Below are 27477 nucleotides of genomic sequence, written 5' to 3'. Positions count from 1 at the left end.
CCAGGGATTTTTGGCTGTTACTTTACTGTCTGTTTCTATTTTCAGCTTTGCCCTTTTAAAGCCTTGCTTTGCTGCTGCAAGGTAGATGCTTTCCTTTGTTTTAGCATGAAGTGAATTGCTAACATGGCAAAGGAGGCTAGCCATGTCATGGCGCCCGTAACTGTGTAAGCAAGACCTAAGAAGAGGCTGCTGCCTCCACTCCATGTCAGGGTGGAGAGGACAACTGATTTTTCTCCTTGGAACTTGGTTACTGGGAAGTCTAAGAGGACATGTTAAGGATTTGTCTCAGCATTTCTCATCATTACCACTATATATGCTAAATATATTCAGTTGAACCATGTACAATTGCTTTTTTTTTAAGTAAAAATGATTAAATATTCAATTTCATATGGTTGGTTCAACCTAATATTTACCAAACAGTACTTTGTATCTTGCTGGAATAAAATAAAAAAAAAAAAAAAAAACTTGGGGCTGGTGCTGTGGTGTAGTAGGCTAAGCTTCCGCTTGCAGCGCCGGCATCCCATATGAGCAATGATTCGTGTCCCAGCTGCAATTCCTCCAATCTAGCTCTCTACTATGGCCTGGGAAAGTAGTAAAATGGTCGGAGTATTTGGGCCCCTGCACCCATGGGGGAAACTTGGAAGAAGTTCCTGGCTCGTGGCTTCAGATCGGCCTAGTTCCTGACATTGTGGCTATTTGAGGAATGAACCAGCAGATGGAAGACCTTTTTCTCTGTCTCTCCCTCTCTGTGCCTCTATGTCTCAAATAAATAAAATATTTTTAAAAAGTAAAAAAAACCCTTCAGTCTGTGTGGTGTTGGAAGGAGATTCGGACAAGAGATCTGAATGCCTTACAGACAACTGAATGCCTTAAGGACAACTGAGTCATAATCATATATAATTGATTTCCTTTGGCAAACCCAAGGAAGTTAAACAATATAGGTACATCTCACAGTAAACTTAAATTTTTGTTTATGAATCAGGAAATCTAGGGTTGGCTAAATTACTTCATAGGCTAAAATTTGCATTTCTACCTCAAGGAAAATTCTTCAACAAGTGTAATAATAATGATGATGACATAGCTAGCAAAACATTTTGGTGGGAAAACTAAAGGTGGCACATTTGTTTGTGTTTTGAAAAGGCTAGGGTCCCTCACTGCTGGTGAGAAAGTGTCTGAAGTGGGTTTGCTATCATTAGCGTTTTAATGATGTCATTGTGATTATGCATGTGGCCTGAGGCTTTTAAACATCTGGTGCCTTTTGTAAACCAAACTAATAAACAAACAAAGGCTTCTCTTAGCAACGGCACAGGAATGAGGCATTTCCCAGCAAAGCTCTTAAAAAGCCTCAAATCACTTGGCAACATGCTATTTAAAGGTACCAGGAAACCAGTACTTTTTGTTTTTTTTTTTCTCTTTTACGTCAAAATTCCTCATTGTCACCAGGTCCTTGGGTACCATCTCAAACCATCTGTTTGACTATTCTCCCTCCTTCATTTCCATTGGAAAGGATCTTTTCCTTGCACAGAGAACATCTCTTTTCTCTTAGAAGGGGCAGGCACTGTGTGCAGCATGGGCTTGGTTCCTACTTCCCTATTAGGCCGGTGTCTGGTTGGATGACAGCCTAAGGGCTGTTCACAGGTAGTGCATGTACAGGACTGAAGTGCAGAATCAAATTCTGCTAGGAAGTTCTAGATTTGAGAATGATCAGCATTAAAACATAATTGTGAACAAAGTTACCAAGGATACCACATCCAGCGAGGAGAGTTTCTCCCTTGTTTAGAATATGAGTTTCCTTCCTCATCCTCCCATCCCCAAACTGAGTGTAATACATCGTGAGTACAGCAATACATGTTCATTTTTTCCTGTTTCTCGAATGCAACTGTAACTGCTTTATCGGCCAGGCAGTCACAAAGTTGACTGGATCAGAAGGTCCAATTTGAGAGACCGCTCACTGTCAAACAACTTTCAGTTTCTACTTAAATGTGAGGGAGAGGGAGTTTGCTGAAATCCTTGTTCAAAATGCATATGATCTGGGACCAGTGCTTAGTTTACCAGTGGCAGGCATAGCTGGTAAACCTGCCACCTGCAGTGCAGGCATCCCATATGGGCGCTGGTTCATATCTTGGCTGCCCCACTTCCAATCCTGCTCTCTGCTGTGGCCTGGGAAAGCAGTAGAAAATGGCCCAAGTCCTTGGGCCTCTGCACCCATGTGGGAGACCCAGAAGAAGCTCCAGGCTCCTGGCTTTGGACTGGTCCAGCTCTGGCTGTTGTGGCCACTTGGGAAGTGAACCAGCGGATGGAAGACCTCTCTCTTTGTGTCTGTAACTCTGCCTCTGAAATAAACAAATAATTTTTTAAATGCAATATTCTATGATTTACTCTGATATGTGCTTCTGATGCTGTTCTCCAAGAGACACAATTTGTGGCTTTCATTGTCAAACAATAGAACTAGAGACTATTAAACTAACTGAAGACAAAATGTACTCCTACTCAGTAAACAACAGGAGGCTACAAAAAGAAAGGTAGAGGTGATGACACAGCTGCAGGGACATCTGTGACTGAAGAACATCCCCACTCCCCTGTCAGAATGGAGATGTCCACACACCTGCTCTAGGATAGGAAAGAAGATGGAGTAGGGAACTGGAACACATAAAGTCGGTCACTTCATGATTCTCTCGCTCAGCCACCCTGAGAAGTACAGACTGAGGAGGTGGGCAATTCTGTGTTAAGAATCTCTCCCACTAGCAACTGCTTGCCAGTAACCCTGATATGCTATGGGGAGTGCTGATGCCTAATTGGGCAATAGACACAAAACCGTGTGTAAGCTCTGGGAAGACTTTGGCTCCAAGAGAACCCTGCCACAGAGAGAATCAGAAAGAGACTTGAAAATTGAGTCTAAAGACCAGAGTTAATATAAATTATGTTTAAGTACATAATTTTTTTATTCATAAGCATTTTAAAGTTTTTTTTAAATTTAAGGCAGAGTTACAGAGAGTTGGTGGGGAGAGACAGAGAGAGATCATCCATCTTCTGGTTCACTCCCCAAATGACCACTATAGCAGGGACTGGGCCAGAGTGAAGCCAGGAGCCAGGAGCTTCTTCCAGGTGTCCCATGTAGGTAAAGAGGCCCAAACACTTGGGCCACCTTCCGCTGCTTTTCCAGGCACATTAGAAGGGAGCCGGATCAGAAGTGGAGCTGCTGGGACTCGAACTAGTGCCTATGTGGAATTCTGGCATTGTGGGTGGTGGCTTTACCTGCTATGCCACAATCCCAGTCCCTTTCTTCTTCTTCCTCTTTTTTTTTTTTTGACAGGCAGAGTTAGACAGTGAGAGAGAGAGAGAGAGAGACAGAGACAGAGACAGAGAGAAAGGTCTTCCTTCCGTTGGTTCACCCCCCAAATGGCCACCACAGCTGGTGCGCTGAGCCGATCCAAAGCCAGGAGCTAGGTGCTTCCTCCTGGTCTCCCAAGTGAGTGCAGGACCCAAGCATTTGGGCCATCCTCCACTGCCTTCCCTGGCCACAGCAGAGAGCTGGACTGCAAGAGGAGCAACCTGGACAGAATCTGGCGCCCCAACCGGGACTAGAACCCCAGGTGCTGGCGCCGCAGGGGGAGGATTAGCCAAGTGAGCCATGGTGCTGGCCCCAGCCCCCTTCGTCTTAATTTTTAAAATCAATGTTTTGTACAGTACAAAATTTCTTAAAGACAGTATTTGGTGTCATTTTAAAGTTAAATCCTTCTTGTTCTTGAATAGAGTTACATTTGCATTTTAAAATTCAGTTTAAAAAGTTTATAATCTCTTGTTAAAGCATATGGCCACTATCTTGGACCACAGGTCTGTAAAAAGGTACCAGCTCCTATCTGCTGGCTTCTTCTTAAGGGAGGGAAGGGTAGTCATGTGTGTGCATTGGGTTAACTGAACTTGCCCCTGAGTGCAGAGTCCCTTGGTCTCTGATACTTTTACCTAAGATAAAAGGTTCTGCAGTTTCTCTTGACTTTTGTTAGTTTTAGTCCATATTCCAAATTTACTTTTCTCTTTAAACCCCTCTCCATTTTCATGGTTGGGCCTCCAACTTATCCTATCCAACAGGGCATGCCTCTCCTCACTGTTTTAGATTTCTAGGCCCACTGTTACTACATTCATCTTGGGGGACAGAACTAGTCTTTCCCCACCTTTCTGTACCTCCTTACCTGATGCTGTTAATAACTGTTATTTCTTAAATTAGAAAATGCACATCTAAGTATATATTATGGAGATACACAGCTATTAAGTGACAAGAAGAAAGTCAAAGAGGTTCAGGATTTGCCACCCCAAAATATACTAGTTTGGCATACTGATTATTTTACAGCTAAGGGTCCTTGAAAAACAGCAAGTGCATGAAAGGCACTGTGATCTCTCCTTCTCTTCCTGAAAATAACAGATAAAACTTATATTTAAAAGATGCCCTTCCTATACCCTGTGTGGGGGAAAAAAACAAAAAAACTTTTAAAATTTAATCACCAGAAACCAAGAGCTGAGGATGAGAGAGATCTGTACAGACCTTGTTAAACCAACCCTTTTCAATCTAGTCACTTTTCCAAGATCACCATTCTTTGTTCAACTGAATATGCAAGCACTTAGCCCTCATTACTTCTTTGAGTCTTCATTTTTCTTGTGAGAACTCCCATGTATGTGTGAATAAAATTGCATACTTTTCTCCTGTTACTTTCTTTTACGTTAGTACCATATGAGTAAAATTCTTCTACACAGTATTGCCTATATAAGAAATATACATTCCTTTCCTCTCTTTTGGGGGTGGGTAATAGAGATTTGGTTATAGAAAATAGGAAAGGGTAGAATGAACTACTTTAACAATGAGTAACCATATTTCCCTTCACCTCCAGAAAGAAAGTGGTATAAAAGGATACTGTAGGTGATGTTGAAACTGTAATTACCAGCTGGCAAGCCTTCAATAAAATAGTGTATTCGGTGGAGTCGACGGTATAGTTTTTTGAAAGTGGGAAAGGCAGCTGTCCGCATCCACACGATGAAATCGTCGTTGAGGAAGCCATTATTTTCTGGATTATCTGGATCCAGCTCATAGACAGGCTTGGGCCAGTAAGGGGGCTTTGCGGTTCCTGTGGAAGGAAAATATGGAATGTGGTAGAGAAAAATCATCTGTCCCTTTCAGTCTTTCATAGAGTGTGGAGAATGAAACAACTGCATTCCTGAGGAAAGAGAAACAGGAATTAGACTTTTAAAAAGTATGTATGTAAAAATAACCATTTCATCCATATACAGTAAACTTTAAAGTACTCACAGATCATTAAAACTATAGTAGTATAACATTCTTAACCTTGTTTATAGCCACTGTCTGTATTGCCACTAAAGTAGGGCCTTTTTACTTGTTAAATTTCTTATTCAGCAAAGTACTAAATCTTTTTAATATAATATAAATTTACAATATGTTACCTCAAAAACTAAAAACAATGGGGAGAAGGAAGGAGGGTATGGGGGGGGGGGACAAAGGAGAGAGAGGGAGGAAGGGAATATCATTATGTTCTTAGAACTGTGTCTACAAAACACATTGAATCTGTTAAAAACTAATTAAAAATTAAAAGAAAGAAAAAAACACACAAAAACAATTTAAAAATGTACTTTAAAAAGTGTATGTGTGTGTAAGCTACCTGAATATGTAACCATTGAAATGTAACCATTTTGGGCTGGAGCCTTGTGGCGCCGGCACACCGGGTTCTAGTCCCAGTCGGGGCTCCAGATTCTGTCCCGGTTGCCCCTCTTCCAGGCCAGCTCTCTGCAGTGGCCTGGGAGCGCAGTGGAGGATGGCCCAAGTGCTTGGGCCCTGCACCTGCATGGGCCCTGGCTTCGTATTGGCGCAGCACAGGCCGTGGTGGCCATTTGGAGGGTGAACCAATGGAAGAAAGACCTTTTTCTCTGTCTCTCTTTCCTCTCACTGTCTGTAACTCTACTTGTCAAAAACAAACAAACAAACAAAAAAACCTCCAAAAAAAATCATACTTTTTTTTTTTTTAAGATTTATTTATTCTACTTGAAAGTCACAGTTATACACACAGAGAGGAGAGGCAGAGAGAGAGAGAGAGAGGTCTTTGATCTGCTGGTTCACTCCCCAGATGGCTGCAACGGCTGGAGCTGCACTGATCTGAAGCCAGGAGCTTCCTCCAGGTCTCCCATGTGGGTGCAGGGGCCCAAGACCTTGGGTCATCCTCCAGTGCTTTCCCAGGCCAGAGCAGAGAGCCGGATCAGAAGTGGAACAGCCAAGCCTATATGGGATGCCAGCGTTGCAGACAGTGGCTTTACTCGCTATGCCACAGTGCCTGCCCCAACATATACTGGTTTTACATACAAATTGGTTCATACTGGGGCTGATATTATGGCACAGTGGGTTAAGTTGCTGCTTTTGACACTAGCATCCCATATGTATGCTGGTTCAAGTTCTGGATGCTCTACCTCTAATCCAGCTCCCTACTAATGTGCCTGCTTAGGCAGTGGTAGACTGCCTAAGTGCTTGGGACCCTGAACCTCTCCCTCCTTCTCTGTAACTCTGCCTTTCAAATAGATAAATCTTTAAGATATTTGCCTAATACTTAAAGAAAAAAAAAAAGAAGAGCAACAACATTGAAGAAGCAGTGGAAATGGGAGCTCCTGTACAGAATACATATGTGGCTTAACATTTTTGGCAATCTAGGAACACATATTGAAAGCTTTAATATTTGCATACATTTTGGCCTGAAAGTTTTACGTTTTTCTTTTTAAAGATTTATTTATTTATTTGAAAGTCAGAGAGAGAAAGGGAGAGACATACAGAGAGAGAGATGTCTTCTATCCTCTGGTTCACCCCCCAAATGGCTGCAATGGCCAGAGCTGGGCCAGGCCAAAACCAGGAGCCAGGAGATTCTTCCAGGTCTCCCATGTGGGTGGTAGAGGCCCAAACACCTGGGCCATTTTCTGCTGCTTTTCCTAGGCCATTATCAGAGAGCTGGATCACAAGTGGAACATCTGGGACACGAATTGGTGCCCATATGGGATGCTGGTGTTGCAGGCAGTGGCTTTACCCACTACATGGCCCTGGGAATTCTATTTCTAGAAATGTGTTCTAAGAAAATGATCATGGAAGTAGATGAAGATTGTGACACTTGGATGTTCACTGCAGCACTGCATCTAAAAATGTAAAACTGGAAGCAAGGAGGAGGTGGTGGTAAGTGGAAAGAAGTGGTGAGCACAGGCCTTGCAAGCGGGTTCTGCAGTCAGGTAGCCCAGAAGGGTAGGGCACTACAGGAATGTTGGAAGCACAGGGTGGTGAGTGGTGCCAGAAGTGAGTCCCTGGAGTTCACCCTCATTCTTACACTTCTCGATTTACAATGGTGCTCACATTGGTGTCACTCTGCAGGAGACTTTTTAACAGGTGCATCCCTCATATGTTTTTTTCACTAATGTTTAGTCCAATGCCTGGTGCATAGTAAATGTTCAATAAATGCTTGCTAAAGGAATGAAAGATTCCAATTAAATCTGACAGAAGTTGATAATAATTTTAAAGAGCTAGTCAATAAGAGTCAGTTGTTCAATGAATTTTTACTACCATGAAGCTGGCCCTAGGATGTCAGAATGCTAAATAGGAAGCCACTCTTTCTCAGCTCCTTCTTTGACTAAACTATTGTGTCATAAAGGAAACTCAGAAATACTTCTAAGCATGGGCTATTGTAATTGTAAAAGCATATTCTGGGGCTGGCGATGTGGTGTAGTGGGTGGAGCCACCACCTGCAGTACCAGCATCCCATATGGACGCTGGTTCGAGTCTTGGCTCCTCCACTTCTAATCCAGCTCCCTGCTAATGCACCTGGGAGAAGCAGTAGAAGATGGCCCAAGTCCTTGGGCCCCCACACCCATGTGGGAGACCTGGGAGAAGCTCCTGACTCTTGACTTCAGATTAGCACAGCTCCGGCTGTTGTAGCCATCTGGGGAGTGAACCATCAGATAGAAGACCCCTCTCCCTTTCTCTCTCTCTCTCTCTCTCTCTCTCTCTCTCTGCCTCTCTGTAAGTCTGCCTTTCAAATAAATAAATAAATCTTTTAAAAAATATATAAAAGCATGGTTGGATAAATTTGCTGTAGTATGTTGGTATACTTAAACATCCTCTGTAAATTATCCTTTCTTGGAGAATCTTCTGCAAACATTGTGGAGCCTACTTATTTTGGCCATTCTTAAGATTTTAGTCACTGTTTGATCCCAATTGAAATTGCTTTTGGTGTCTGCTCTGTGGACCTTGTCCTTTTTTACTTTGGCCTAAGCTCATGATCCAAGACAGAGAGTCCAGTGCATTACTGACAAGAGACTAATCTATGGTAATTGTTAAAAATGTAGGTTCAGAATCCCTCTGCATCCCCAATTCCACCCCATACTGTGTTTTCAGACACTAATTTTCAGACACCAATTTCAGTTGGGTCGTTTGTTTGCATCCATTCATTGAACAATAAACATTTCTTGATTGCTCATTATATATCCAGCACCAGGGATACAAAACTGCTTAAGACCCATGTACTTTGCTCAGAGAGTTTACAGGTTGAAGGGGGCATGAAAAGTATGCAAATGGATAAATGGAATAAATGTGGTTATTCTTACAATAGGAGTCAAAACAAAGTTTAGTAGGAGATGAAAGAAAGCCAAGGATCCTTTGTGTTATGGGCTGGTAATTGTGTGGTTATGTGGCAGATAAAATAAATGTTGCCAGTTCCTTTAAAAACTAGTGATTCAGTTGTAGAAACAATGAGTAAATATGTCACTTTGCTTAGCACTGTCCCAGTGTGTGACTATTGTCCATTATCACACAGTATTTATTCCAAACTAGTTCTGTACATATACTTTATTTTTATTTATTTGAGAGGAAGGGAGACTGAGCTCTGATCTGCTGGTTCATTCCTCAAATGCTCACAGTTGTCAGGGCTGGGTCAGCCCTGGAGCCAGAAGGTAGGAACCTAACCCAGGCCTCCCACATGGGAGCCAGGACCCTAATTATCTGAGCCATAACTGCTACCTGCCAGGATCTAAATTGGTGGGAATTTGGGGTCAGAGGCTAGAACCTGGAATTGAACTCAGGCACTGTAATGTGTTCTTAGTTGCTAGGCTAAATTTCCACTCCTGTACATATAACTGAAATCTTTCAGCTTCCAGTCATGGTCTTAGCTAGTGGTGTGTGAGATACCCAAGGGCAGCAAATGGAGTGCTAATGTTAGCATGGGATTATATATGAAAGATAACCACAGAGCCTTTCAGTCAAAACAGAATGTAACATATCCCTGTGACCCTTGCCAGCTGTTTAACATTCAGCCAGTTAGGCCTTAACTTGTGAGATATGTGAAGCTGCCAAGCTGCAATTCCATGGGTTCAGTGGGGAACATGGGAAATTATAGGTTAGGTTATATGTACCCGATATATGTGCGGGAACTAGATGCTGAGAATTCCTGAAGAGAGTAGTCTGAACTCTCTTGCAACAGTGGTTTTGTTATTTATTATATGATATAAATATATTTAACTATTATTTGGTATGCTTTTATTTGCTAATACATTTTTTTTTTAGTTGTGAAGCTAAAAAAAATGGAATGTGCGTGCCTGATAGAAATAAAAAGATATAAATCTGCTGAAAAACATCAGAATCTACTTCAAAAGTTTGTGATTATTTCCATCTAGTGGTTAAGTCACCACCTGGGATCTGTGTCCCACATCCAAGTGCCTGGGTTCAACTTTCGTCTCTAGCTCTTAACTCCAGTTTCCTGCTGATGCAGACTCTGCTAGGCAGCAGTGATGGGTGAAGTTAGGAGTCCTGCCCCTCCAGTGGGAGACCTGGATTAAATTCCTGGCTCTTGGTTTTGGCCCAACCCACTCCTGGCCCTTGTAGGGATCTGGGGAGTGAGCTAGTGGGTAGGGGATTTCTCTTTGTCTCTTTTCCTCAAATAAATATACAAAAGCAAAAATTATTTTTATAATTTGTGGTTATTTTGAAAATACTGTACCCAAAGACAGTAGACCTATAGAAGGTCCATTTAAAAATCATTCTGTGAGCATGACTTTTCATTTAAATCAAGTGGACTTCCTCTTAGCTTTATTAATTTTTTATTGCAGGATGTTTTTCTTTTTCTGTAATCAACAAAAAGCTTTTAATGTGTTGGCTCCTTTAGCACAGAAGGAACTTTGTAAACAGTTAAATGAGGTCAGTTTTACATGAATGCCTTCAAAGAGAAAAATCAGGTAAGTTAATTATGGAAATAGCTAGATTTAGCAGAGGGTTCAATTCCTTGTGGAATCCAAGCAAAGCTTTTTGAAGTTCAATCATTGAAGATGAAACCTCTGACATTGTTACAAAATGCTACTGTAAAATCTGCTAAAACTTTCAACAATCACAGTAATATTGTTTGATTTTGTGGTGATAACAAAAGTGCAAATTTGGGGCTGGCGCTGTGGCGTAGTAGGTTAAGCATCAGCCTATGGTGCCGGCAACCCATATGGATGCTGGTTTGAGCCACAGCTGCTCCACTTCTGATCCAGCTTTCTGCTGATGGCCTGGGAAAACATCAGAAAATGGTCCAAGCTCTTGGCTCCTGGCTTTGGATCAGCCCAGCTCCGGCTGTTGCAGCCATTTGGGGTGTGAACCAGCGGATAGAAGACCTCTAACTCTGTTTCTCCTTCTCTCTGTAACTCTGCCTCTCAAGTAAACAGGTAAATCTTTTTTTAAAAAAGTGCAAATATGGTGGAGGATCACATATGAGTAAAGACAATGCTTTTTGTAAATTGAGAAATTGATAGAGAATAAGTATAATTAAAATTGATTGTGGCATCACTGTAATTCACAACTGTGTCCAAATAAGCTATAATATTTTAGTAATCAATAGAAGAGCTGTAGTTGTACAAATGTAAATGTGTTTCTGTATTCATGGTTAGAAAAACTTAACTGCAGAAGTTTTACAATGATGCAGATATTCAATTAAACATAAACTGCAGTGTGTGGTACTATATGTGTTTCTTGGTCATATCATCAACCACAATTTTACAAATGTTTCAGCCTTTGAAGAGTGTGTTTATACATCAAATAGTGTGTCCTGGCCGGCGCCGTGGCTCACTTGGCTAATCCTCTGCCTGCAGCGCTGGCACCCTGGGTGCTAGTCCCATTTGGGGAGCTGGATTCTGTCCCGGTTGCTCCTCTTCCAGTCCAGCTCTCTTCTGTGGCCCAGGAAGCAGTGGAGGATAGCCTAAGTACTTGGGCCCTGCACTCATATGGGAGACCAGGAGGAAGCACCTGGCTCCTGGCTTCGGATCGGCACAGCACTCTGTCCGCAGTGGCCATTTGGGGGGTGAACCAACAGAAAAGGAAGACCTTTCTCTCTGTTTCTCTCTCTCTCACTGTCTAACTCTGCCTGTCAAAAAAAAAAAAAATAGTGTGTCCTACAGTGATCTTGAAATTTTTCTATAAATTACTCCTCTAGCTTCTGGTTGCATGTTGTTCAAAACAGTTGGAAACCTTTTTAATAAGTATTTAATGTATAAAATGTCAACAGATTTTAGCTTTTGAAAATTTAGTGAACTGTAATTATTGAAGTTGAGATGAGGATGTTGTAATTTATCCCACTAAGCACAAAGGAATAACTGAACATATTACATCATAAGCATTAAAAATATGTGTAATATTTAGTTTTAATTCTATAATTATGCTTTGAAATGTCTCTGTGAAGACTCTTCATATCACTCTTTAAAGCTTATTTTTTTCTTATAAAATTCATTTTATTTGAGAGGGAGACAGACAGAAGGAGAAAGATGAGCTAGGGGGCGGCATTGTACTCAGTGGGTAAAGCCACCACCTGCAGTGCCGGCATCCCATAGGGGTGCCCATTCAAATCCCAGCTGCTCCATTTCTGATCCACTTCTGATCCAGTTCTTGCTATGGCCTGGGAGAGCAGTGGAAGATGGCCCAAGTCCTTGGGCCCCTGCCCCACGTGGGAGACCTGGAGGAGGCTCCTGGCTTCTGGCTTCGGATCAGCCAACCTCTGCCCGTGTGGCCATCTGGGGAGTGAACCAGTGGTTGGAAGACCTCTCTCCCTCTCTCTCTCTTCCTCTGCCTATGCCTCTCTGTAAATCCATCTTTGAAATAAATAAATAAATCTTAAAAAAAAAAAAGAAAAAAGATAACAGATGAAGAAAGAGAGAAACAGAGAGCACTCCCATCTGTTGGTTCACTCACCAAATGCCAGCAATGGTTGGGGCTGGGGTCAGGCTGATCCTGGGTTCCCAGAACCCAATCCAAGTCTCCCACATGGGTGTCAGGTTCCCAGGTACTTGAGCTGCCTCCCAGATTGTGCATTAGCAAGAATATGGAATTGGAATCAGAGCCAGGAGTTGAACCCAGGGATTCTGTTATGGGATGTGGGAGTCCCACCTAGAATCTTACCCACCAGGCTAAACCTCCAATTATTTTTTTTTCTTATTTTCTTTTTTTTTAACTTTTATTTAATGAATATAAATTTCCAGTGTACAGCTTATGGATTACAATGGCTTCCCCCCCCATAACTTCCCTCCCACCTGCAACCCTCCCCTCTCCCGCTCCCTCGAACCTCCAATTATTTTTTTACAATTTATTTTTATTTATTTGAAAGTCAGGGTTATAGAAAGACAGGGATAGACAGAGAGATCTTCCATTGCTGGTTCACTCCCCAAATGGCCACAATGACTAGGGCTATGCCAGGCTGAAGCTAGGAGCCTGGAGATTCTTTTGAGTCTCCCATTATGGGTGCAGGGACCCAAGCACCTGGGTCATCTTCTGCTGCTTTCGCAGGTACATAGCAGAGAGCTGGACTGGAAGTAGAACAGCTGGATTTCGAACCAGAGCCCATATTGGATGCCAGCATCATAGATGGTAGCTTTACCTGCTATGCCACAATGCTGAGCCCATAATCTCCTATTTTTAATTGCATAAAAATTTATGTATCAGAATGAAATGATGTGAGAAGGCCCAAGATTTTATAACATCTGAATTTAGTCATATAAAGGATCAAAACTAGAAAAATCACATGAAGTGAAAAAACCAGTACCTTTGAAAGTATTGGGTTAAAACACTAGCATATTTCAATGCAAAAATATTGAAATTGAAAACATCCTGCATTTGCTAAAATTGTTAACATAATAGGCACCTTAGCATCTGTATTTTCTCAATTAAGAAAGTGTGAGGGTCCAAAGAGAAGAATCAGTTAAAGGTGTCAGCACTTTCTAATTTTTTTTTTAAAGATTTATATTTATTTATTTGAAAGTCAGAGTTACTCAGAGAGAGGAGAGGCAGAGAGAGAGAGAGAGAGGTCTTTCATCTGATGGTTCACTCCCCAACTGGCCACAACGGCAAGAGCTGCGCCGATCCAAAGCCAGGTGCCAGGAGCTTCTTCCGGGTCTCCCACATGGGTGCAGGGGCCCAAGGACTTGGGCAATCTTCTACTGCTTTCCCAGGCCATAGCAGAGAGCTGGAACAGAAGTGGAGCAGCCGGGTCTTGAACTGGCACTATATGGGATGCCGGTGCTTCAAGCCAGGGCATTAACCCGCTGTGCCACAGCGCCGGCCCCTCAAATTGTTTAACTCTAAAATGCAACTTTAAAAGATATGCCAGATATCATAATACCTGACTTCAAATCATATTACAAAGCTATAGAAATTAAAACAGCATGGTACTGGCATAAAATAATTAATCCACATATATACAGCCAACTTTTTTTTTTTAAACTTTTTTTTTTTTTGACAGGCAGAGTGGACAGTGAGAGAGAGAGAGACAGAGAGAAAGGTCTTCCTTTTCCGTTGGTTCACCCCACAATGGCCGCCGCGGCCGGCACGCTGCGGCCGGTGCACCACGCTGATCTGATGGCAGGAGCCAGGTACTTCTCCTGGTCTCCCATGGGGTGCAGGGCCCAAGCACTTGGGCCATCCTCCACTGCACTCCCGGGCCATAGCAGAGAGCTGGCCTGGAAGAGGGGCAACCTGGACAGAATCCGGCGCCCCGACTGGGACTAGAACCCGGTGTGCTGGCACCGCAAGGCGGAGGATTAGCCTAGTGAGCCGTGGTGCCGGCCCAGCCAACTGACTTTTGACAAAAGTTCTGAGATCATACAGTGTAGTAAGGATAATTTTTTAAACAAATGTTGCTGGCAAAGCTGGATATTATATATATTATATATATATAAGAATGAAATTAGATCCATACGTCTCACCATATACAAAAATCAACTCAAGAAGAATCAAAGACCTAACTTTAAGATCTGAGACTATGAAGTTGCTGGAAGAAAATGTAGGGGAAACACTCTAAGACACTGGTGTAAGGGATACTTTCTCAGACACATAGAGATTAGCAAATGCTGGTGAGGATGTAGAGAAAGGGTAACACTTGGACGCTATTGGTGGGAATGTAAATTAATACAGCCACTGTGGAAAACAGTGTGGAGATTTCTCAAAAAACTATAAGCAGACTTGCCATATGATCTAGAAATCCCACTATTTGGTATATACCCAAAAGACTTGAACACATTGTATTAAAGAGATACCTGCACCACCATGTTTATAGCAGCATTGTTCACAATAGCCAAAATTTGGTATCAACCAAGGTGTCCATCAATGGATGAATAGATAAACAAAATGTGGTTTATATACACAAGGAATATTATTCTGCTATAAAAAAAGAATGAAATTCTACCATTTGCAGCAAAATGGATGAAACTGGAGGAAATTGTGTTGATTGAAATAAGCTGAACACAGAAAGACAAATACCACATGTTCTCCCTTATATGTGAGATCTAAAATTCAAAAGAACAAACAAAAAGAAATGTCTGTGTGTATCAGTATTGCTGCAAATATAGTTTTGTAAAACTTTGTTTTATACCTTTTTCAAACCAGTGATTAAGAATGTTATACTACTACAGTTTTAATGATCTGTGATTACTTTAAAATTTACTGTATATGGGTGAAATGATCATTTTTCCACTCAGTTGTTTTTTATGGCTGTTTATATTCCCAGTAAACTAGGGTCTTCTTGCTTTTTACTTATAAAACTTCTTATTCAGTGAAATAGTAAACTTTTTTACTGTAATATAAATGTAAAATGTTGGGGCCGGCGCCATGGCTCACTTGGCTAATCCTCCGCCTGTGGCGCCGGCATCCCATGTGGGCACCAGTTCTAGTCCGGGATGCTTCTCTTCTAGTCCAGCTCTTTGCTGTGGCCTAGGAGGGCAGTGGAGGATGGCCTAAGTGCTTGGGCCCTGCACCCACATGGGAGACCAGGAGGAAGCACCTGGCTCCTGGCTTCGGATCGGCGTAGCTCTGGCCGTAGTGGCCATTTGGGGGGTGAATCAACAGAAAGAAGACCTTTCTCTCTGTCTCTCTCTCACACTTTCTAACTCTATCTGTCAAATAAAAAAAAAATTTAAATGTTATCTCAAAAGCTAAAAGAAGACAATAAGAAAGGGAGAAGGAAGGAGGGTAGGAGGGAAAGAGCAGGAGGGAGAGAGGGTGAGAGGAAGGGAATATCATTATGTTCTTTTTTTTTTTTTTTTTTAAGATTTATCTATTATTTATCTGAAAGCCAGAGTTACAGAGAGGGAGAGACAGAGAAATCTTCCATCCACTAGTTCTCTCCCTAAGTGGCCACAACAGCTGGAGCTGGGCTAGGCTAAAGCCAGGAGCTAGGAGCTTCTTCCTGATGTCCCACATGGCTGCAGGGGCCCAAGCACTTGAGCTATTTTCCACTGCCTTTCCAGGTGCATTAGCAGAGAGCTAGATCAGAAGTGGAGCAGCCAAAACTTGTACTAGCACCCATATGGGATAATAATCTGGTTTCTAAAAGTTGGTTTAGTGGCCATATAAATGGTATTTTAATTTTTGAAAGACCAGTATTTTTGAAATTAGAATTGTTTTGTAAGTATACCAATAGGATGTCAATTTATTGGTCAATAAATAAGTATTTTCAATAGGTATAGAAGTAGTTATTCTAGTGCTGCCTTTCACTCTCAAAAAATTCACCAACTTAGATAATAAACTACATGGTGGTCCTAATTATAGGTAAAGCAACAAGCTTCTTAAAACATTGTCTTTTTCCTAATGGTAACCTGGAATGAACAGAGGTCCAATCATTTCATGGCTTTGATAGGTATGTGATGGAGGTGCCAAATGGTAGAGAAAGTTCGGGCAAAAATGAGTCAACAAAGAAATAAAGAAGGAGGACTCATGAACATCTCCCCATACATACAAAACAGTTTATTTTTAATAAAGACATAAGAGTATTGAGCTTACCTGCAAATTTATCAGTAAGATTACTAGCACCTGGATTCTTAAATTTGACGTACTTATCTGTCCGCCATGTAATCCCAGTCTTTAGCATTGGGACTTGGATATGTATAGATGAATTAAGATTATATGAAAGAATTATGGTGTCTGTAAGGAAATTAAAAATTTAGTGAGAGATGCAAGCTAGCAATTTGCCACCTTTCAAAAATGCAGAACTATACACAGCTGAAAAATAAATTAAGGTTTTTGCAACATACCTACATGCCATAGATGCTGGAATCATAAGACCATTCTTTTTCCTGCCAAGGTTGAACCAATTATTGAAAAATACTCTTAAGCTACATTTAATGCATAGTCTTTGACTATTCTCAGGTTCCTGGCAAGGCAGAACTTACATATTAGCCAATGAAATACCATTAAGTCAGTGCTCTGGCTTAGCCAGGATAATGCATAAGGAATTTTTAAAACCCTTGAACCAAAAAAACTGTCAAAAAAACTCAGCTGCAGAGGCCATCTTCTGGACATTTAGGTTGTTACCACCTAGGAAAGGGTATACCACAAAGATAGGGAAAGTCACCTACCATTGAACATGCTGTTGGCTATAGCGCCACAAGGAGCAAAAGGGATTTCTGTGTGGGACATTTTGAATGGAGCACAGTCTTCAACAGCCTGGAAGCAAGATGATAGAGCAGTGAGAAATGCTTCTGGTAAACTCTCTTTTGTTGGAAATGAGACTACTAGCAGTGTTAATCAACTCATACTGATTTATTGGCATGAACCAAGATTATGGACTGCTACCTGTTTTTCCCAGGTTTCTGGCTCACTTGCACTAAGAAATTTTTGCATTCTGAGTGTGTGTGTGTGTCTTCATTAACAATACCATGCTAAAAATATCTCATTAACAATCACATGCATAAAGGAACTTTACCTTGCTAATTATGCTATATGTCATGTTAAATCTACACGGGACTATATTCATATATTAAAACCTCTTTTTATTGAAGTATAACCTATTTAGAAAAATATACAAATCAGGAGCTTGTAACTAGATGACTTATCACAGGGAATCTATCCTGGCAAGTGCCAGAATACAATTCTAAAAGAGTGTTTGTGGGGGCCAGCGCCGTGGCTTACTAGGCTAATCCTCTGCCTGTGGCACCGGCACCCTGGGTTCTAGTCCCAATCAGGGCACCAGATTCTGTCCCAGTTGCTCCTCTTCCAGTCCAGCTCTCTGTTGTGGCCCGGGAAGGCAGTGGAGGATGGCCCAGGTGCTTGGGCCCTGCACCGGCATGGGAAACCAGGAAGAAGCACCTGGCTCCTGGCTTCGGATAGGTGCAGTGCCGGCTGTAGCGGCCATTTATTAAAAATAAATAAATAAATAAATAAATAAAAGTTTGTGGGGTAGGTGGTTAACCCAGCAGTTAAGATGTGGTTAAAATGACTGCATCCCATATTCACAATATCTGGGTTCAATACCAAGCTTCTGCTCCTGGCTGCAGCTTTTTATCAATACAGACCCTGGGAAGCCACAGTGATTGCTCAGATAATTGGGTTCCTGCAACCCATGTAGGAGAGCTGGATTGAGGTTTTGGCTCCCAGCTTCTATCTGGGAGTTCCTGCCTTAGGGAAGGAAACAGCAGATGGGTGCTCTTTCTCTGAATTGTCTGTTTCTATGCTTCTCAAATAAATTTTCAAAAAGAGGGAGCATGGTTGCTAAAAATACTTTGGTTAGCAGTTTCATATAAGAATGTTAACACAGAAAAGGTTTCCTCCTAGCTTTTCTTGCTATATGCTGAATATCTTTTTTTTTTCCTTTGAGAGAGAGAGAGAGAGAGAGATAGAGAGAGGGAGAGAGAGGAAGAGAACCGTTCTTCTATCAAGTGGTTGACTCCCCTAAATGGCTGCAATGGCCAGAGCTGGACCGATCAGGAGCCAGGAGCTTCTTTTGGGTCTTCCATGTGGGTGCAGAGGCCCAAGAACTGGGATCATCTTCTACTGCTTTCCTAGGCGCATTATCAGAGAGCTGGACTAGAAGTAGAGCAGCCAGGACTCAAACCGGTGCCCATATGGGATGCCAGCACCCCGGGCAGTGGCTTTACCTGGTATTCCACAGAGCTGGCCCCTGAATATCATTTATCAAGGGTAAAAATTTGCAATCCTGTGTCTGGAAAGGTAAGGCTTTTATGCAATCAAATATAGCCCAATTTCCTTATTAAAGTAGGCTGGATCAAAAACCCCAATTATAGGAAGGACAATGGTAGATACAGAGTGAACCAGACAGAAATCAGGCACTCAAGGCCTCTCAAAATGGTGCAGGAAAGGATAACCATTGAGTTGGAAAGGGTTCACATTGAAAGTGCTCTTAAGAAGGCAAATATCCCTTCTCAATAGCAGTTATCCTGAACACTTACCTCCTTCCATATATGCAGGAGTGAAATGAGCATTTCTGTTTTGTAAAATCTTTGAGTACATTTTCCATCTCTCTTTTACTAAAAGCTAAAATCAAATTGACTGAAAGTTCTATCTCATTTAAAAATAAGAAACAGAATATTATAGCAAATGAAATAAAGCCTTACCTTCAGATCCTTACTCAGCAGTTGACTATTACTTCTGGATAAAATATATCGATAGAGGTTCTGATAGAAGCCATACAGCTTGTAGTACATAAAAACATTACCCTGTGTAGGAGAAAAGCAAGAAGTAAGAGGAAAGTAAGAGAAAGTAACTGGAATATTAGCAAATAGGGATAAAACTTTTTAATATTAGAAACTAGTACAGAAGAAATTGATGGAAACTGAATGTTTCTTTTTTTAAAAAAATTATTTATTTGAAAGTCAGAGTTATAGAGAACACAAGGCAGAGAGAGGGAGAGAGATAGAGAGAGATAGAGAGAGAGAGAGAGAGGAAGAGAGAGATCTTCCACCTGCTGGTTTACTCCCCAAATGGCCACAATGGCAGGGGCTGGACCAGGCTGAAGCCAGGAGCCAAGAGCTTCTTCCGGGTATCCCATGCGGGTCCTGGGACTAAGTGCTTGGGCCATCTTCTGCTGCTTTCCCAGGTGCATTAGCAGGGAGCTGGATTGGAAGTGGAGAAGTCAGGACTTGAACTTGTGCCCATATGGGATGCCGACACTGCAGGCAAAAGCTTAACCTTCCATGCCACAGTGCCGGCCCCAAAATGAATATTTCTTAATGTGAAATAGAAACCCAGGAAAGTACTAGAAATCCTGGTCTATACAGAATTATTGAAATGACTAACCTATTTTTAATGTTTTTGTAAGGGCTACTGTGTTTTTGTTTTAAAATTTTTTTTTTTTTTTTTTTTTTTACAGGCAGAGTGGACAGTGAGAGAGAGACAGAGAGGAAGGTCTTCCTTTTTGCCGTTGGTTCACCCTCCAATGGCCGCCGCGGTAGGTGCGCTGTGGCCGGCGCACTGCACTGTTCCGATGGCAGGAGCCAGGTGCTTATCCTGGTCTCCCATGGGGTGCAGGGCCCAAGCACTTGGGCCATCCTCCACTGCACTCCCTGGCCACAGCAGAGAGCTGGCCTGGAAGAGGGGCTACCGGGACAGGATCGGTGCCCCGACCGGGACTAGAACCCGGTGTGCCGGCGCCGCAAGGCGGAGGATTAGCCTAGTGAGCCGCGGCGCCGGCTTAAAAAATTTTTATAGCAAGGTTTGCAGTTTCAGTACATAAAATTTGATTTTACAAACATTGTCATTCCCCAGCAATACCAAGTAAAATGCTTTGCCTAGAGGTTATTGTAGGCACCAAAATCATGTGACTTCAAAGCAAATCTATGAAATAGAATTTAAAATCAGAGCCTTTGAGCATACTTAGGTGCATGTACCTCCTGGGCATGTGGGAGGCATAAGACCAGAACCATCTATTAGTCAGACCCCAGATGCTTTTGTCTTCATCTCTAGGATGTAGCATGTACCTGGCACATAATACTTGCTCAAGAAATAGTAAACAATTGTCTGTGGACAAAATGATGGAATAATTCACTGATCCAAAAGAAAGAAGGTGATTTTCATCTTAGCAACAAATTGCTTTGTTTAATAGCTGTCCCAGGCTACTGTCGTGGTTCCACCTTTACGGTGACAAACGAGAGTCCTTGAAATTCTCTAGACAGACTTGATACAAATTTTACTAACAGCACATATGGAAATATCTATAAGGATTTAACTAATGTATCCACAGATTTTATGAGCAGTATATATAGAAATGTTTGGTGAAGCTGCTTATAATTAATATACTTCATATCCCCCAAGTGATGGCCTACATTCAAAAACATGAAGACTGAACCTTATTAAGTGTCCAGAGGTGTCAGGTGCCTTATTCTGTATTAGAAATACAAAAGCATTCCTTTACAGTTCCCTGAGTTCATTGACTCTTTTAGCCACTGCAAAAACAGCATTTTGGAAAGGATTCAGTCTCATTTCCTAATGAGAATGGACAATGGGAGCTAGGAAGAAAAGTCGTAAGTGTGGCAAGTTACAGAAAACAAGAAAGGCTGAAGAGCTTGGTCACTTGTAGGAGAAATATCCTGGAATACTGAAGAGAGGCTGACCATGAGAGTGTGGCAGGCTGTGATCTGATCAAGAGTGTTGGCTTGAAGGGGAACAGGGCAGGTGGAGTGGGAATGACTGATCACATCTCCTCATCCAGAGAGGGAGCTTTTCTTATTGACCCATGACTATGGAGAATATGAAATCCACAGAATGGAATGTGCTATACATTTTCTTGGAAGTTTGGGAGATAATTCCATTTAACCAGTTATATATTCACATAAATGACAAAAATAAACAAGCAGAGAACATTTGTCACTTTAGGGACTGGAGTGTTTTAATAGCCTCTTTACAATAATTCTTTGTCCAAGATTTAGCTTAACAAGGCCTGTAACATCATCATTTTTTAAAATCATTCCTGGAGGCACAATTCACTGTAAATTTAATGGCACTTTGTGCAGGATTCGTTTGTTTAAGACAGAGTGGATTCATTACCTAGGTTGCAGTACATGTTATGTGTAGGAACTCGTGGCTAAAGGCCCTGTGGCTGCCCTAAGGAGTTTAGTTGGGTTTTTATGAGAAAGGAATAACCAAAAGGAATGGTTAGCAGCTGGTAACACTTCATTTACCTTTAGAAGTTTGAAGGATACACAAATGGGAATTGGAGCCCTTTAAGGTTTTATCTTTCAGACTTTTTCTTCAAAAATTTAAGCTGTGTGAATCCTCATTAAGAAAGGGAGGAAGGAAAGAAAAGAGGAAGGAGGTAGTTCAAGGAAGGAACTAGAAAGAGAGGAGAAAGGGGACTGCAATGAATTTTTAAAGTTTCAGCAAGACTGGGGGCCAGCGCTGTGGCATAGAGGGTAAAGCTGCTGCCTGCAGTGCTGGCATCCCATATGGGTGCTGGTTCAAGTCCTGGCTGCTCCACTTCTTATCCGGCTCTCTGCTATGGCTGGGAAAGCAGTATAAAATGGCTCAAGTCCTTGGGCCCCTGCACCCACGCGGGAGACCTGGAAGAAGCTCCTGGTTCCTGGCTTCAGATTGGCACAGTTCCAGCCGTTGGGGCCATCTGGGTAGTGTACCAGAGACCTCTCTCCCTCTCTGCCTCTGCCTCTCTGTAACTCTGCCTTTCAAACAAACAAATCTTTAAGAAAAAAAAGTTTCAGCAAGACTGACAAGAAGTCCCCAAAGACAGCCATCAGGAGAGTGTCCTCTCCCAGGAAGGAGACTATGTCTGTATCCTGGGTGCATTCAGCTATTACTGGCATGGCTATGGGAAGCATGGTCTTGGTGCAAACATGATGACTTCAGAGCACAGCTGCCAGGGCCATCCCTGCAATAGATCTGAAGGAGCCTTTCCATGCCCTCCACCATCTTACCCGGTAGTCAAGACTGCATCCAATGAAAAATGTGTTTCCTTTAACTCTTCAAATGCCATTCAAGGTCCTGCTGTCTCCTCTGCACCCTCACCCACTCTCTCAGTGTTCCCTTCATAGATGGCACTGCATGGGATGAACTAGGTCCAGGCAGGCCTTCTCTTAAGCTATGTACTGACAATTCTGCCTCACCTAGTTCCAAACCAGATTCATGAAAATTCCTCTTCATTTTCCTCCCTCACTCCCTCATTCCTTCCTTCTCTCTTCCCCAAGGGTCAGAGCTGTTTTGTGGGCTGACAGCTTTCCCAGGCTCCTCCTGCTCCCTCCTCATTCTTCCTCACAGGTGTTCCCTCAATAAATCTCCTGCATGTCTAATCCTGTCTTGGCGCTGGTTTCTCAGAGGACCTGGACAAACATGAGACTAATCAGTCCAGGGTAGGGACTTTTTATTTTTTTTGGCATCTCTAACAATGCCTGACAACTAGAGCAAGAATTTCCTTAGGGATTAGGCAGTTGCATATTTAGAATGACCTGGGGTGAGGGAAGGGAGCAGGAGGGTCCCGTCAGGTTTGAGGACCCTGACACTAACTTACTGTGTGACCTTCACCAAGTCACTTAACCTCTCAGCCTATTCATTTTTCTCAGTGTTAGATGAGTGGTTAACTTGAATAATTTCTGTACAATGCCCTCTTGGAGTAGAATGATTGATGATGAGAATTATGTTACAAACTTGGGTAGGTAAAGAGTCCTGAAACTTAGAAGCAAAGAAACAAAGGAGAACAATACAAAACAAAAAACAAAAAAGGAAAGAATAAACTCAACAATTTATAAGATCTGTCACCCCCACGGTGCTTTATTGTCTTTATTTTCAGTTTCATAAGGCATTTTCTGGAAATTATGAACTTACTGCTGAGTGTTGAATAGGAGTCAGTCAGCATAAAGTCAGCTGGAGTTGCTTGAATTTCACTTACCTGCATACTCTTTGCAAGGACAAAGGGAATAGAGCAGGTGCATATTTTGCCGTGATTAAAGGCATCTTCCCGCAGTTTTGCACAATTTCCACATGTTTTTGTGTAATTAATCTGTCAACCAGGGTAAAGAAAAATTATTAAAAAGTTAGATGAGTACATATGTTAAAATTCAAGCCTGATTCCATCAAAGTCTTCAACTTGTCTTGGACAAGGAGTCTGGGACATGAATGAGGGGCAGCCCTCTGTGTAGCACAAGAATGTGGGGGTACTTGAGAGGAGTGAGCTTTCTTACAGTCTTTCTTTGGGAACAGGCAGCATTTTGCCATAGGCTGGGAGTGTGGTTTCTGCTGAATCCTTAGGTATCCTGTTGCAATGGAGCCTAGCCCTAGTGATCGTCAAGTGGTGTCACTAGAAAATGATTCATGAGAACTGGGCTCACGGCCGGAGTCTAAGCAGCTTTATGTGGAAGTCACTTCACTGATTTTCCATTTTGTTGCTGGAAAATATTTATACTAATGAATGCGTCAACAAGGCATCTCGAGGAAGTTATTAAAAAAATGGCCAAACAGAAGGGGAAAAAAGCATTTCTGAAGTGTAAGATTATTGATGTATGTTGAAAAATACTGAGTTCAAAATATTGTTGCTTTGTGCTTTTAAAAATGAAATTTTGTGGAAAATGAACTCCTTTAAGAAAGGGTGGGGTCCTAGGTGGGTGACTCCAGTGTGCCCTCACTGAGGCCTTGGGTTCTGTGAGATGCAGCTGGGAGAGGATAAGGAGGGGACGCTCGGGGAGGGGGGCACAGGGCCTGCACCCCCTATCTACGGGCATGCTTGTCACAGGGGCTCAGGGGCTGTCATGGGGTGCTGCCTGAGCTGTGTATGCTTTTCTCTCTCTGTGCTAAGGAGGAAGCAAGTAAGATTATAGGAGTGCAGAGTATAGATAAGCACCAAAATAAGAGAGGGCTTGCTCCAACTCCTAGGCATAGTAAGATTTACATTTCTTTGTATATAAAACTTACAAGACCGAAGAAATTTTGAATTGTTGAAGTTACTGAAGGTTTTGAAGTCTAGAGATCAAGTCTGAACACTAAATTAAAAATTAGTGAAAAGGCTATTACTGGTTGCTTAAAGCATTCTTTTAAAAAATATTTATTTATTTGAAAGGAAGAGTGACAGACTGAAAGGGAGGTAGAGAGAGGGAGATCAAGATCTTCCATCTACTGGCTGGCTTTCCAAATGGCTGCAGTGACCAGGGCTGGTTTAGGCCAAAGCTGGAAACGTGAAACTCCACTTGGTCTTGAATGTGGGTGGTGCACTAATCGGGAGGCACACTTTCCAGCACACCAGTAAGGAGCTGGATCAGAAGTGGGAAAGCTGAGGCTCGGACTGCTGCCCTGACATAGGATGCTGGCACTGCAGGTGCTAGCCTAGCCTGCTCTGTCATAGTTTTGGCCCCTAAAAAATTCTTTAAATACATAGCCAGGCTTGAACTATTGTTTGAGCAAATACTTATGTCTTTGCTCTTTGCAGAAACCCCAATACAGTTTCTAAAAAGCACTGAAGAAGAGGATTGTATCCTAATTGAGAGAAACACATTCATCTGCGACTGAGGAAGTGGGCAGGGGCTCTAGTTCAGCCCATTGCTGACCTTGAGTTAAGTACTTCACCCCCAGGTCCCACATCTTGCTCATCAGCATCATTTCAGAAAGCAGCTAATCAATCTGGGCAGTAACTAGTAGTGAACATTCTACGTCATTGCTTCCTGTTGTGAGTTCTACCAATGTAGAATTAAGAAAAATCTTTCATCATAAAAAATTTTTGAGTATATGAGATCTATGGTGCTTTCTTAACACTAAAAATTTTGATGATGAAAATACATTCCTGATCTACTTGTCTACATAATGCCAATTTGCTGTGTGAGGGGTCTTGTAAACCTGTAGCTATAAAACAGAGCAGAGATCAGAGCCTGCTCATCACAGCATTTTGTATTACCAGTCTTGCTTAAAGTGAACTACAAAGAAGACACATTGTTGTGGTGCCTAGGGCTGCAGGAGAAGAGGAAAAGTCAACCCAGAACTCTTCTACTAGGTATTTGACCACACTGGCCTGGAGGCTGCGCTTTATTTCATTACCCAGTACAGCAGACCATTTCTATGTGCAAACGAAGATGGTACTCTCTGGGTGGTTTCTGGTTTTCTTTATAAAAGTACATGTTAGAAGCAATCCAATTTGAAGCTAGTGGAAAAAAAGTCAATTGGAGAATACTCTTAGATTTCAGGAGATAAAAAGCATTCAATCAACAGTTGTTTGCCTTCAGAGTGGCCTTAGCAAATAAGCAGTGATGGAGTGAGGTCACCGTCTAGTGCATGAGGTCCATCAACCAGCAATGGCTGTCTGTCAGTGAAGGCTGCACTCCACAATGGATGAGGGTAACTGCAAGGGGGGAAAGCATGGGAGGAAGGACTAGAAAGGGATCAGTGAAAAGGAAAGTAGAAAAGCAAATAGGATGAGCTGTTTGTGGAAATGTACATTCATCTTCTACGCCCATGACTTAGCTCTCCGCTTCAGCAAGGCAAGCTTCATTTTCTCCTGCTTTTGCCTCTGCCACTTACTGGGGCCCCAAGAGAGCTTACCTATTGCCCTGGAGGACTGAAAGTGAGTAAGGGTACTTCATTCCCCGAGAAATACAGTGCTTGCAGCTGGGAGGGAGCAGAAAACAGAAATGGAGAAGGAACTAGAGCAGCAGTGTGTGTTGAAAGGAGAAGCAGGACCTGAAATGATCTTCTCTCTGAAGTCTGCACTGTTTGTTGTCTCCCATTCTTCCCATAAGTGCATGTCCATCCCATACTGGGAAATGTGCAAGGTAGAGGTGGGCCATGGAGTTCTCTGCTCTCAGCACACTCTTTTACCTGTTCTATCATTAGCTTAACGAGGGCAAGATTAAACTCTTACTCATCTTACTGAGCTGCACACCTAACAGAAACCTTGGGCACTTTCAGACACACAGAAATGTTACATCTACAGACATGACCTCATATTGTAATTCTGCCAGCAACCACGTGGGTAGGAAAGAGGTCGGCTCTCCATGGTTGCTTTTAGAGTGAAAGTTACATGGTCCCCTCCCCAGGCCACCTTTGGGGATTCTTCACCCTCCAAACACTTGCTAATCAAGTTGGCAAAAAGGGTTGTGTCTGAGGGGTGTGCCCTTTGTGTCAGCTTTTCTTGCTGAGTAGAACTTGATTTGCTTTGCCAAGTACCTTATGATGCCAGAAAGACATGGGATCTTGCTTTCCTAGATCTCAACAGGAGGGAGATTATTTGCAAAGTGAAATACACAATGCTTGAAATTCAGGGGACAAAATTGAAGATGTGTATCTTTGGCTCCTCATGCTTGTCAGTCTGATGCATGGCTCTCTAGCAATCATTTAGCCTTGCCATTCCTTTCCTATGTCTATATGATGCTGGCTCATCCCTTTGGCAGCATAAAATGCTTCTGACCCTGCCAAGCTATTATACAGAAATATAGCTAAGTGGACCAGTGTGTGAGTGACTGTCCTCAAGCAGTAGGGATGAATATGCCACCATACACAAGCTGTGTCATCATCAGCCCCTGAAGAGGGATATTCATCTTATGTAGTTCCCTGGTGAGGGCCGGCCTCTGTTCTCAGACTGACCATTCCCATTTGTGGTGCTATAGGTGAAACATTTTAGAAACTACAATAACAAGGTAAGATGGGACAAACCTCTACTTTCTGGATACTCCTTGCAGACAATATGAGGAAGATGCCCATTAAAAGGCAGAATATTCCTGCGGCAAAAAAGATGGAGAAGACCATGGTAGCTGAGAAATGTAGCTGGTAGGCAGGCAACTGTTGCTGCTTCATTGCCGTGATGTCTGGCAGTCTGAACAATTGATGTCGGGATCTCCTCTCCATTTTGGTCCTGTGGATAACTCAGATATACTTTGGGGATATTTAGAACATTCCTACTCATAGTAATACCACATCATAATATGTTAAAGGAAGAATTAGAAGAACTTTCTTTTGAAGTTGTTTCGTCTTTCTAATTCCTAGAATTAGTCTGTAACCAGACCTAATGTTCACAGGAACACAGTTCTCTTCCAGAAGCCATTGTTAGGTGTTGTTTTACTTATGCTCAAAAAAACCTGTTGTAATAAGTGAGAGAGAGATAAATGAGAGCGTCCCCAGCAAGATCTGTGAAAATCGACATGCGGTGACACTTGGAAGCAGTGAGGATGTGATATTTCTGGGATTTGGTGACTAACTCAAGGCAAGTCCTTCCAGAAAGGGGA

The 27477-nt window shown here is 42.3% G+C and overlaps 1 protein-coding gene across 1 annotated transcript; it reads right to left on the bottom strand.

The window, feature by feature from the left end:
- Positions 1-41: 41 nt before the first annotated feature.
- On the bottom strand, positions 42-27100 carry LOC133750863 (cell cycle control protein 50C-like). The gene is made up of 7 exons (XM_062180587.1): positions 26909-27100; positions 23166-23276; positions 18889-18990; positions 16894-16981; positions 16319-16459; positions 4908-5117; positions 42-259 (listed from the first exon to the last, which is right to left on the bottom strand). Exons 1-7 carry the CDS (start codon positions 27098-27100, stop codon positions 42-44), a joined length of 1062 nt encoding a protein of 353 aa, XP_062036571.1.
- Between the last annotated feature and the right edge of the window lie 377 nt (positions 27101-27477).

The sequence above is a fragment of the Lepus europaeus genome, chromosome 2 (genome assembly GCF_033115175.1).
Source record: "Lepus europaeus isolate LE1 chromosome 2, mLepTim1.pri, whole genome shotgun sequence".
Taxonomy (NCBI): domain Eukaryota; kingdom Metazoa; phylum Chordata; class Mammalia; order Lagomorpha; family Leporidae; genus Lepus; species Lepus europaeus.
The sequence above is the reverse complement of the archived record's forward strand: the minus strand, read 5'-3'. Positions and strand labels throughout refer to the sequence as shown.

What these genes read in the sequence shown, in the direction of transcription:
- LOC133750863 (XM_062180587.1), bottom strand. Translation starts at nt 27,100, where the DNA reads ATGGAGAGGAGATCCCGACATCAATTGTTCAGACTGCCAGACATCACG. An exon ending in TCTTACTGATAAATTTGCAG is followed by an intron (nt 5,118 to 16,318) that starts GTAAGCTCAATA and finishes TTCCTTCCACAG; the next exon opens with GAACCGCAAAGCCCCCTTAC. An exon ending in CAGTTTCAACATCACCTACA is followed by an intron (nt 260 to 4,907) that starts GTATCCTTTTAT and finishes ATGTCCTCTTAG; the next exon opens with ACTTCCCAGTAACCAAGTTC.